Source organism: Salmo salar, chromosome 09, assembly GCF_965601325.2.
Source record: "Salmo salar chromosome 09, fSalSal1, whole genome shotgun sequence".
Taxonomy (NCBI): domain Eukaryota; kingdom Metazoa; phylum Chordata; class Actinopteri; order Salmoniformes; family Salmonidae; genus Salmo; species Salmo salar.
In genome coordinates, this window is record NC_138299.1 from 24,761,234 (window position 1) to 24,773,636 (window position 12,403).

At 46.2% G+C, this 12,403-nt stretch overlaps 1 protein-coding gene across 1 annotated transcript in view; it reads left to right on the top strand.

Moving 5' to 3' along the window:
- LOC106610987 (fibroblast growth factor receptor-like 1) overlaps positions 1-12,403 on the top strand; it is a 70,372-nt gene that overhangs the window by 30,875 nt on the left and 27,094 nt on the right. Inside the window, exon 3 of the mRNA XM_082955673.1 lies at positions 1,500-1,772. Coding sequence (XP_082811799.1) covers positions 1,500-1,772 — 273 coding nt within the window. The remainder of the gene's footprint in view (positions 1-1,499; positions 1,773-12,403) is intronic.

Genomic DNA, 12,403 nt, shown 5'->3' on the forward strand with positions numbered 1-12,403 from the left:
GGCGAAATAATTACAATTTAGCATTAACACTGGAGTGATAGATGTGCAGATGATGATTTGCAAGTAGAGATACTGGGGTGCAAAGGAGAAGAAAAAAAAGAACAATATGGGGATGAGGTAGTTGGGTGGGCTGTTTACAGATGGGCTGTGTACAGGTGCAGTGATCGGTAAGCTGCTCTGACAGCTGATGCTTAAAGTTAGTGAGGAAGATTTAACACAGCATAGGGTTCACCTTCTCTCATGGAGCGGTCAGAGTGCAGTGGAAGGTTACAGTACACTCACCGTTTGTCTGTCCACTTTATGCAACGCCTAGCTAGTATCTAAGTGTGATGATACAACTCACAAGTTATGGTCCACATAACTTGTGAATGGTCTGTTACCATTACAATTAACAGTCCACCTCCCTCAAGGGTTACACCCCAGCCCACAGCCCAGGGTTCCAGATATTTGACCTGCTTTTGAGTTGAGCCACATCTGTTATCAACGTGACCAATAAAGGCCCAGGTGGAGTTATCTGCAGTCACCTTCCCTATACACCCCATCTCTGTAATGAACTGCTTGTTTTCCATGTGTGTGAAATGCACCGTTGGAATGTGACTGTGAGTGTGTTGTGTGTGTGTGTGTGTGTGTGTGTGTGTGTGTGTGTGTGTGTTGAGAAAGGTCTTGTTTATTTAGCCTTCTCAAAGTTTTTACTGCTACCAGACTGACCATTTGTATTGAAAGATAGACTATACCAAATTGTGCTTTTAAGATCAGTAACTATTTTGTTAAGTTATGTTGCATTCACCACCCTTTTCCTCTACTGTTTTTCTGTTTCTGTTCTGTTTTTCTGTGCTCAGTTTCTCTCTGTTAAGTTGTTGTCTGGTTTAGGTTCAGCACTACTGCTACTTTAAGCTCTGTCTCAATGGGTTGTGCAGGCCGCCTAAGTAACATTACTATCACAGAGCATCTGAGCCCGCTCCACTTCACCAGATCTGAGGAGGCCAACCTGAGCCAATTAGGAGTAGGAAGAGGGGCTACTGTCCTCCCTACAGTGGCCCTGCCCTCTCCACTGTGCTTTGATCTCCCACACGCTACACACAGGCAGAGCCTTCAACTCTCTCTGTCTATAATGGATGGCAAGGCTAGTCCAATTATTACAATCTGGTTTCATCTCGGGGTAATCAGATGAAGGAAGGAGGTAATGAATGAGCCCCCACATCTTCCCTAAAAGCATCCAAAAGATGTTGCTACTCTAATGAACTTACCCTCTGCAGCAGAGGTAACTCTGGGTCTTCCTTTCCTATGGCGGTCCTCATGAGAGCCAGTTTCATCATAGCGCTTGATGGTATTTGTCACTGCACTTGAAGAAACTTTCAAAGTTCTTGATATTTTCCGTATTGACTGACCTTCATGTCTTAAAGTAAAGATATTGTATATCAATCTAGTCTTTGTATTAAATGTTTAAATAACATTGTGGCAAAAAGTTCAACTCATCGATTTTTTGTGTGTTGCTCCAGGACCTCCGCGGGTGGCTGAGAGGGTGGCCCATAGACAGTCAGTGCACCTGGGGAGTTCCATCAAGCTGCCATGCCCTGTTGAAGGAGACCCGCCACCCCTCATCATGTGGACCAAAGACGGCCGCAACATCCACAGCGGCTGGACACGCTTCCGCATCCTCCGCCTGGGCCTGAAGATCAAGGAAGTGGAGGTTGAGGATGCTGGAACATACATCTGCAAAGCCACCAACGGCTTTGGCAGCGTCAGCATCAACTATACCCTCATTGTCATCGGTAAGTAGAAAGGTGTCTTGCGGTTAGGGCTGTTGCGGTGACCGCCACACCGGCAGTCATGAGTCATGAAGGCAGTCAAATTCCACATGACCGTTTAGTCACGATAATTAGGCTTCTCCAAGCTCTAATGCTGCTGCTGGTCATTAGTAGCCTACCAAATTTGCTAACTGCCTGGTACTCAGCACTCTATTGTCACTCTAATCACTCTGACATCTGTTGTTGTTTTAGCTGATCAGCTGTTGCTGTCTCACCCGTTGTTGTCTAGCTAGCTCTCCCAATCAACACCTGTGATTACTTTATGCCTCGCTGTATGTCTCTGTCAAATGTCAACATGCCTTGTATACTGTTGTTTAGGTTAGTTATCATTGTTTTAGTTTACAATGGAGCCCCTAGTTCCACTCATCATACCTCTGACGCCTCCTTTGTCCCACCTCCCACACATGCGGTGACCTCACCCATTATAACCAGCATGTCCAGAGATACAACCTCTCTCATCATCACTCAGTGCCTGGGCTTACCTCCGCTGTACCCGCACCCCACCATACCCCTGTCTGCACATTATGCCCTGAAATCTACCACGCCCAGACTTCTGCTCCTTTTATTATTTGTCCCCAACGCTCTAGGCCAGCGGTCCCCAACCTTTTTTGGGCCACGGACCGGTTTAATGTCAGACAATATTTTCACGGACCGGCCTTTAAGGTGTGGCGGATAAATACAAAAAAATAAAATGATATGACCGGCATAAATACTGTGGTATTTTTTTAATATAATAATATACGTGAATCCACTGTGTACTCGTATGCAACTTTATTAACAGCGTCCTCGTAACATCGCACCAACAACATAACATGAGTAACATCCTCTCTGCCCCCTAACACTCTCTGGTCGCTATGGTAATGTTTAAACATGCCTTAAAAATAAGATACAACACAAAAACAAACATAAAGTGCATGAAAAATACAACTCACCATAACGCTACATCAGTGGGAGCCCTGAGCTTGTTTCTCTGCAACGAGACGGTCCCATCTAGGGGTAATGGGAGACAATGACACCCGAAGTGTGTTGCTTATGTCCAGTCTACTCTGTAATTTTGTTTTGGTTGCTGTCACTGCAGAAAATCCCGCTTCACACAAATAGGATGTCGGAAATGGCAACAGGGTTTTCAGTGCTGTTGTGGCGATCTCAGGGTATTCTGCCGTGACTTTAATCCAGAACACCGGCAGAGTTGTTGTCTCGAACATACTTTTAAGGCCGCCGTCATTTGCGATCTCCAGCAGTTTATCTTCTTCTTGCATAGACATGCTGGATTCACCTGGTTTGTTGACAAATGGGTCGCGGATCCATTCCGTGGCAGTTCGTGGGTCTTTTGTGGTTGGGAAGTAGCGCTCAAACTCTTTTAAAAGCAAAGACAGGTGATCGTGCACCAGCTGGGACAATGAAGGCTCGGGCTCAGTCTCTTCCAAAATCCCCGCGAATGTTTGAAACATGTCAAATATACCTCTGTTCATGCGCCGTCCCCACAAATCCAGTTTGGCTTTAAATGCAGCTACTTTATCTGCCAACTTGAAGACAGTTGTCATTTTCCCCTGAAGTGAACGATTGAGTTCATTGAATATGTTGCACAAGTAAGCGAGTTTTGCGACCCATTCCTCATCACTGAAATGTGCTGCCAGCGGTGACTTTTTGTCTGAGAGAAATCTCTGCAGCGGCTCTCGTAATTCAAACACTCTGGCCAGCGATCTGCCTCGGGATAACCATCTTATTTCTGTGTATAAGAGAAGGTGTCTGAGCTCCGCGTTCATCTCCTCACAAAGCTGCTCGAACAGGCGCGAGTTAAGGGCGTGTGCTTTGATGTGGTTAATAACTTTAACGACATCATTCAATACGCTGTTAAGTTCCGGTGGTATTTTTCGGCTAGCCAGCATTTCCATGTGAATGACACAAGTGAGTCATAGACGGATGTAACAGAGGGAATCCGGTAATTTTTCTAAATAAAACATCGTTCAGACTCAGATAATAAAAAAAATATATATATATATATATATATATATATAAAAATAAAACGGAAATAATGTACGTTATTTATTCTTTCTCTGCGGCCCGGTACCAAATGACCCACGGACCGGTACTGGTCCGCGGCCCGGGTGTTCGGGACCGCTGCTCTAGGCGACCAGTTTTGATAGCCTTTAGCCGTACCCTCATCCTACTCCTCCTCTGTTCCTCGGGTGATGTGGAGGTAATCCCAGGCCCTGCGTGTCCCCAGGCACCCTCATTTGTTGACTTCTGATATCGAAAAAGCCTTGGTTTCATGCATGTCAACATCAGAAGCCTCCTCCCTAAGTTTGTTTTACTCACTGCTTTAGCACACTCCGCCAACCCTGATGTCCTTGCCGTGTCTGAATCCTGGCTTTGGAAGGCCACCAAAAATTCTGAGATTTCCATACCCAACTACAACTTTTTCCATCAAGATAGAACTGCCAAAGGGGGAGGAGTTGCAATCTACTGCAGAGATAGCCTGCAAAGTTCTGTCATACTTTCCAGGTCTATACCCAAACAGTTCGAACTTCTAATTTTAAAAATGAATCTTTCCAGAAATAAGTCTCTCACTGTTACTGCCTGCTATCGACCCCCCTCCGCTCCCAGCTGTGCCCTGGACACCATTTGTGAATTGATTGCCCCCCATCTAGCCTCAGAGTTCATTCTGTTAGGTGACCTAAACTGGGATATGCTTAACACCCCGGCAGTCCTACAATCTAAACTAGATGCCCTCAATCTCACACAAATCATCAAGGAACCCACCAGGTACAACCCTAAATCTGTAAACATGGGCACCCTCATAGACATTATCCTGACCAACTTGCCCTCCAAATACACCTCTGCTGTTTTCAATCAGGATCTCAGCGATCACTGCCTCATTGCCTGTATCCGCTATGGGTCTGCGGTCAAACGACCACCCCTCATCACTGTCAAACGCTCCCTAAAACACTTCTGCAAGCAGGCCTTTCTAATCGACCTGGCCCGGGTATCCTGGAAGGATATTGACCTCATCCCGTCAGCCGAGGATGCCTGGTCATTCTTTAAAAGTAATTTCCTCACCATCTTAGATAAGCATGCCCCGTTCAAAAAATGCAGAACTAAGAACAGATATAGCCCTTGGTTCACTCCAGACCTGACTGCCCTTAACCAACACAAAAACATCCTGTGGCGGACTGCAATAGCATCGAAAAGTCCCCGCAAAATGCAACTGTTCAGGGAAGTCAGGAACCAATACACGCAGTCAGTCAGGAAAGCAAAGGCTAGGTTTTTCAAGCAGAAATTTGCATCCTGTAGCTCTAACTCCAAAAAGTTTTGGGACACTGTAAAGTCCATGGAGAACAAGAGCACCTCTCCCAGCTGCTCACTGCACTGAGGCTAGGTAACATGGTCACCACCGATAAATCCATGATAACCGAAAATTTCAATAAGCATTTCTCAATGGCTGGCCATGCCTTCCTCCTGGCTACTCCAAGCCCGGCCAACAGATCCCCCCCCCCTCCCCAAATCTTTCCTCTGTATATATCAATGATGTCGCTCTTGCTGCGGGCGATTCCCTAATCTACCTCTACGCAGACGACACTATTCTGTATACTTCTGGCCCTTCCTTGGACACTGTGCTAACAAACCTCCAAACGAGCTTCAATGCCATACAACACTCCTTCCGTGGCCTCCAACTGCTCTTAAACGCTGGTAAAACCAAATGCATGCTTTTCAACCGTTCCCTGCCCGCACCTGCCCGCCCGGCTAGCATCACCACCCTGGTCGGTTCCGACCTAGAATATGTGGACAACTATAAATACCTAGGTGTCTGGTTAGACTGTAAACTCTCCTTCCAGACTCATATTAAACATCTCCAATCCAAAATCAAATCTAGAATCGGATTTCTATTTTGCAACAAAGCCTCCTTCACTCACGCCGCCAAACTTACCCTAGTAAAACTGACTACCCTACCGATCCTCGACTTCGGCGATGTCATCTACAAAATAGCTTCCATTACTCTACTCAGCAAACTGGATGCAGTCTATCACAGTGCCCTCAGTTTTGTTACCAAATCACCTTATACCACCCACCACTGCGACCTGTATGCTCTAGTCGGCTGGCCCTCGCCACATATTCATCGCCAGACACACTGGCTCCAGGTCATCTATAAGTCTATGCTAGGTAAAGCTCCGCCTTATCTCAGTTCACTGGTCACGATAACAACACCCACCCGTAGCACACGTTCCAGCAGGTATATCTCACTGATCATCCCCAAAGCCAACACCTCATTTGGCCGCCTTTCCTTCCAGTTCTCTGCTGCCAGTGACTGGAATGAATTGCAAAAATCCCTGAAGCTGGAGACTTTTATTTTCCTCACCAACTTGAAACATCAGCTACCTGAGCTGCTAACCGATCGCTGCAGCTGTACATAGTCCATCTGTAAATTGCCCACCCAATCTACCTACCTCATCCCCATACTGTTTTTATTTTATTTACTTTTCTGCTCTTTTGCACACCAGTATTTCTACTTGCACATCATCATATGGTCATTTATCATTCCAGTGTTAATCTGCTAAATTGTAATTATTCGCTCCTATGGCCTATTTATTGCCTACCTCCTCATGCCTTTTGCACACATTGTATATAGACTTTCTTTTTTTTCTACTGTGTCATTGACTTGTTTATTTTGTTATTGGATGGTTTGTTGTTTACTCCATGTGTAACTCTGTGTTGTTGTCTGTGTCACACTGCTTTGCTTTATCTTGGCCAGGTCACAGTTGTAAATGAGAACTTGTTCTCAACTAGCCTACCTGGTTAAATAAAGGTGAAATATATATATTTTTTTAAACATTAATGCAAATGTGTTGGAAAATCTAATCAAACACTTAATGAGAGCCCACGAGCTCATGTTGAGGAACATTTCAATAGGCTATGGAATTGTGTGAAACAGAGTGATGGCCTCTACTAAAAAGAGGAGGATCAGCTTTCTATAGGCTAGGCCTACTATATTTATTTCTCAACTTTCCTAATATTAAGCACATTGCTTATATTTACAATGGGAGTAGAGCCTGCCTGGCTGGCATGAAAATTAACCGCGGGTAAAAGCATTCTCCATTCGCTATTTAAGTCCATAGATGACATGTTTCGATACAGGTGAATGATAATGGTTCATTCTAAATCAAAACAAATTCCACACATATATTATTTAGTATATTGTCACGATCGTCGTAAAGAGCGGACCAAGGCGCAACGTGAGTTGAGTTCCACATAATTTTAATTCACAGTGAAACAACAAAACAACAAAACATCCAACGACCGTGAAGTACAGCGCGCACATAGGCACTAACTGAAACAATATCCCACAAAGCAGGTCAGAGAAAGGGCTTCCTAAATATGATCCCCAATTATAGGCAACGATTACCAGCTGCCTCTAATTGGGAACCATACAACTCAACAACATAGAAATAGAATGACTAGAACACCCCCCTAGTCACGCTCTGACCTCAACACCTTAGAAAACCAAGGGCTTTCTATGGTCAGGGCGTGACATATATGTAAAAAACAGATTAAATCAAGAATATTCTGATGGGTGACAATATTATTTTATCACTTGTGAATTATATATTGTCCCTTGTGAATGATGCCCAGTATAAGAAACAATGCCTTTTTTTGCGACTTTTTCAAATCATAGTAGCACACCTCATGTTGCCTAGCCCACAGGCCTATATGTTTTAATAAGATTTATATCACAACTAAAGTGGCCAAATACATTTTTAAAATTAAGCACATTAATCCACTTTACAAGGGGTGTAGAGCCTAACTGGTATACATAAGCAGCACGTGAGTTTCAAGTTTGAGGAAGATAATTTTCACCTAAAAATGCACCTTTATAATAAAAGCATTACATGCATAATTGCGTTTGCAGTCACTTTTGATAACGGTGTTTTCCCTTAATGGAACATTCACGCTTATAGCCTACTATCATGTGCGCATTGCTGCACTTATAATGTGAAGAAATAGTCTAATAGTTTATCAACATTTTAAGCTAAACGTTCTGATCTGTTGCGTCAGCCACATTGTGTAAAAAAGTTTTTTTGATGCTAGTGGTTTGTTGTATTAATTTGGGATCTATCGCATCCCACAACTGTCCCAGACTATATTTGCAATATTTATTTCTCACACAGAATAAAATAGGTCAACTTTGTACTATGGGTGATAGTAGATTGACATAGGCTAGTGCTTTTGCTGTTCATTAGGCGTACTCATCTTGTTGCCTGACGAAAAGTAAATGTGGACCGTTCTTCCAATATCTTCAATATGCACATCGGAATTGGATAAGGACTCGCGCAGTTGCGTCCCTGATATGTCTGTCTTCACTTGTAGCCTGTGAGAAAGACCCGATCACGTGATGAAGCACGCAGCACTCAGAGAGAAGGGCACAATGGCCACTGGTCGCAAAAGGCATGGATTTTTTTTAGGGTGCATTACGGTCACACAAAGGGAATGCCGCCATGAAATTCTAGAGATTATCAAGTGCTTGTCAAGTTGTGAATGAGTGACTGATGTAGTATGTACAGCTTGCGCAAAAAAAACTAAGCAGAGCTCATGCCTTTCAAGCTACTTTTTTCAAATCATCATTAAAGTCACATCATGCAGCCTTACAATGTATTAAAAATCAAAACATATAGCCCAACGTTTGTAGAACAACTAAAGTTTCATTAACAACTCTATATTAAGCATATAGGAATAACTATTTATTTGTTAACCTCTCAACACAGAATAGCCGCATGTGCGCACTCCCTCAAAGCGTTTGGAGAAAATATTTGTTAAATTGTATTCTTCATAATATAAAATAATACCAAGGAATACGAAGAAAATCTTGTCTGCTAAATTAACTAGTGTAGCCCACTGTCACGTCCTGACCAGCAGATGGAGCTATTGTATTAGTTCTGGGGTCAGGACGTGGCAGTTTTTGTATGTGAATGATTGTGTTGTTGATTGGGACTTCCAATTGAAGGCAGGTGTGTTGAGTTGCCTTTGATTGGAAGTCCTATATAGGTGTGTGTGTTTTTCTTTGGGGTTGTAGGTGGTTGTTTTTGCACTGCGTTTAATAGCCTGCAGAACTGTTGCTGTTGTCACCTTTATTGTTTTGTTAAGTGGATGCTTTACTCCTTTTTGGAAATTAAATATGAGTATTCACATACCTGCTGCGCCTTGGTCTTCTCTCCATGACAACTTCTGTTACAGAACCACCCACCACCAAACCAGGACCAAGCAGCGGAAGAGGAAGGAGCAGCGCCAGGAGGAACGTAAGGAATGGACCTGGCAGGACGAAAGACAATTCTGGGAGGACAAGTTAATGGAGCTTAGGAAACCCGAGAGGCAGCCCCAGATTTTTTTTTGGGGGGGCACATGGGTAGTTTGGCCAGGCCAAGGAAGAGCCGTAAGCCAGCTACCCGTGACTACAGGGAGGTGCATATGAGGTGGAGGGCGCCATGTTACGCTGAGGTACGCACCATCTCGCCTATACGGACGCACAGCCCAGTCCGCCCAGTACCAGCGCCCCGCAGGTGCCAGGGCAAGGTGAGCATCGAGCCGGAAGGGGTGATGCCAACCCTGCACTCAAGACCGCCAGTGCGCCCTTTCGGTCCGGTGTTTCCCGCTAGACGCACTAGCATGGAGGTGCGTGTCTCCAGGCTGGCATGTCCAGTACCAGCCCCACGCATCAGGAGTCTAGTGCGTCAGCCCAGCCTCGCCAGTCAAGAGTCACCAGAGCTGCCCGCCAGTCGTAAGTCACCAGAGCTGCCCGCCAGTCAAGAGTCACCAGAGATGCCCGCCAGTCGTAAGTCACCAGAGCTGCCCGCCAGTCGGAAGTTGCCAGAGCTGCCCGCCAGTCAACAGTCACCAGAGCTGCCCGCCAGTCAACAGTCACCAGAGCTGCCCGCCAGTCAACAGTCACCAGAGCTGCCCGCCAGTCAACAGTCACCAGAGCTGCCCGCCAGTCAACAGTCACCAGAGCTGCCCGCCAGTCAACAGTCACCAGAGCTGCCCGCCAGTCGTAAGTCGCCAGAGCTGCCCGCCAGTCAGGAGTCACCAGAGCCGCCCGCTAGTCAGGAGCCGCCAGAGCCGCCCGCTAGTCAGGAGCCGCCAGAGGGGCCCGGCTGCCCGGAGCTGCCAGAGTGGCCAGACTGCCCGGAACTGCCAGAGTGGCAAGACTGCCCGGAACTGCCAGAGTGGCCAGACTGCCCGGAGCTGCCAGAGTGGCTAGACTGCCCGGAGCTGCCAGAGTGGCCAGACTGCCCGGAGCTGCCAGAGTGGCCCGACTGCCCGGAGCTGCCAGAGTGGCCCGACTGCCCGGAGCTGCCAGAGTGGCCCAACTGCCCGGAGCTGCCAGAGTGGCCCGACTGCCCGGAGCTGCGAGAGTGGCCCGACTGCCCGGGTCTGCCAGAGTGGCCCGACTGCCCGGGTCTGCCAGAGTCGCCCGACTGCCCGGGTCTGCCAGAGTGGCCCGACTGCCCGGGTCTGCCAGAGTGGCCCGACTGCCCTCCGGCCCAGCCCGAGTGGCCCTCCTGTCCTCCGGCCCAGCCCGAGTGGCCCGCCGTCGGTGACGGCAGCCACCCTCCCTTCCCTCCCTTATTGTTTAGGGGTTAGTGTTTATGGGTTTTTTGTTGGTGTTTTCTGTTGGTAGGTGCATTCCGGGGTCTGCACCTTGAGGGGGGGGGGTACTGTATGTTTGTTGTGAAGGTGTCGGCTATATTACATGGATTTATTTGACTTTTTAAAATGTAGATGATCCAAAGGTCAGCATCAGTAGCTTGTAGGCTGTGTGGAAGCCAGGAGATGCTAAATGTGTTTATCACTGTCAATTACCATGAGACCGACAGTTATTTGCTTGACAATCACCGGCTGACGAAATGTAGTTTGCCAAGTATTACCATTCATAGTGAAATCACTTTTAATATGACGCTACCCAGAAACCATGTGCCATCATCTTTCAAAGGAAGTGTTTCAAAGTCAGTCACTTAACGTTTCCTCTCAGGTCAAGATCTTGTCGATTTGCAGATGTTAAAAGACAACACCATGCACCATGGAGTCATGGCTTTGAAATAAGGGGATTTAGGAAGGGGGATTGTAGTTGATACCCTCCTCTCCTATATCTGTTATATCATTCACCACTTAAGCCCAAAGTCAACAGAGAGAATGGGATATTGTTTCATACTACATCATCCTCTGTGACTCAAGCGGATCTTAACTTCTTCCCTTTCCCCAGGCTAAGCTGTGGTTTGTCAAAGCAGGGGCTCCTTAACTTGGAATTGTCCAACAAGAAACATATTCCCCTTAACATTAACCTATTAAGCCTCATAAAGCTTATAAGAGGACATGATGGTCTCATGTGCAAGAGACATACTTGTAACTCTCAGTCAAGTCAAGCAACTGTACAGTACAGTTTACTCTGTGCTAGAGTAGAGTGTGATGAATGAGAGGACTGGAGTGTGATAGCACTGTTTAGTTTAAGATACCTAATTAGGTCCAGAGCCTCCTGCAGGGGAGGGGGGTGGATGGCAGGGGCCGACTGGAGGAGCTGCTTCATGGTCTTGTGATCAAATCAAATTGTATTAGTCGCGTACACAGATTTTCAGATGTTATCGCTGGTGCTTTGAAATGCTTGTGTTTCTAGCTGCAGCAATGTAATAATACCAAGCAAAAGAACTAAGAAAAAACACAATAATCCCGAAAAATAAAAAAATTAAGAAATTAAGAAATATCAGAACGAGCAATGTCAGAGAACGGAATATAAATATATATATACATATAATGGTGTGTAAAGACAGTATGGACAGTATATGAATAGAAAAGGTGTGTACAGTAGTAGTTATATACTGTAGGATGAGCCATCACTAGAATGCGTAAAACAGTATGTAAACATTATTAAAGTGACCAGTGTTCAATTACTCTATAGGGCAGTACCGCGTGGTAGCTGGCTAGAACAGTGACTAAGGTGATGGCTTTTCAAACTGGCCTTGTTTTGGGGTAGAACCCTAATCACATAGATCAGACCAGGACAACAGAAAGTAAAGAGAATGGTGTCCGTTGTGTAGCGTAGTATCATAGGGTCGGGATGCAAATCTGGGGAAGTGTTATTCTGACAAAGTTATTTTGGCTCACGTTAAAGATGAAGTTGACTGAGAGGTCAGAGAGAGGGTAGATCTGTTGATTGTCTCCTGAGTGGCGCAGCGGTCTAAGGCATTACTACAGACCCGGGTTCGATCCTAGGCTGTGTCACAGCCGGCCATGACCGGGAGACCCATGAGGCGGCTTACAATTGGCCCAGCGTCGTCTGGGTTAGGGGAGGGTTTGGCCCGCCGGGATTACCTTGTCCCATCGTGATCTAGCGACTCCTTGTGGCGGGCCGGGGCGCCTGCAAGCTGACAACGGTTGCCAGCTGGACGGTGTTTCCTCCGACACATTGGTGCGGCTGGCTTCCGGGTTAAGCGAACAGTGTGTCAAGAAGCAGTGTGGTTTGGCAGGATCGTGTTTTGGAGGACACATGGCTCTCAACCTTCGCCTCTCCCGAGTCCGTTGGAGAGTTGCAGCAATGAGAAGATTGTAACTAC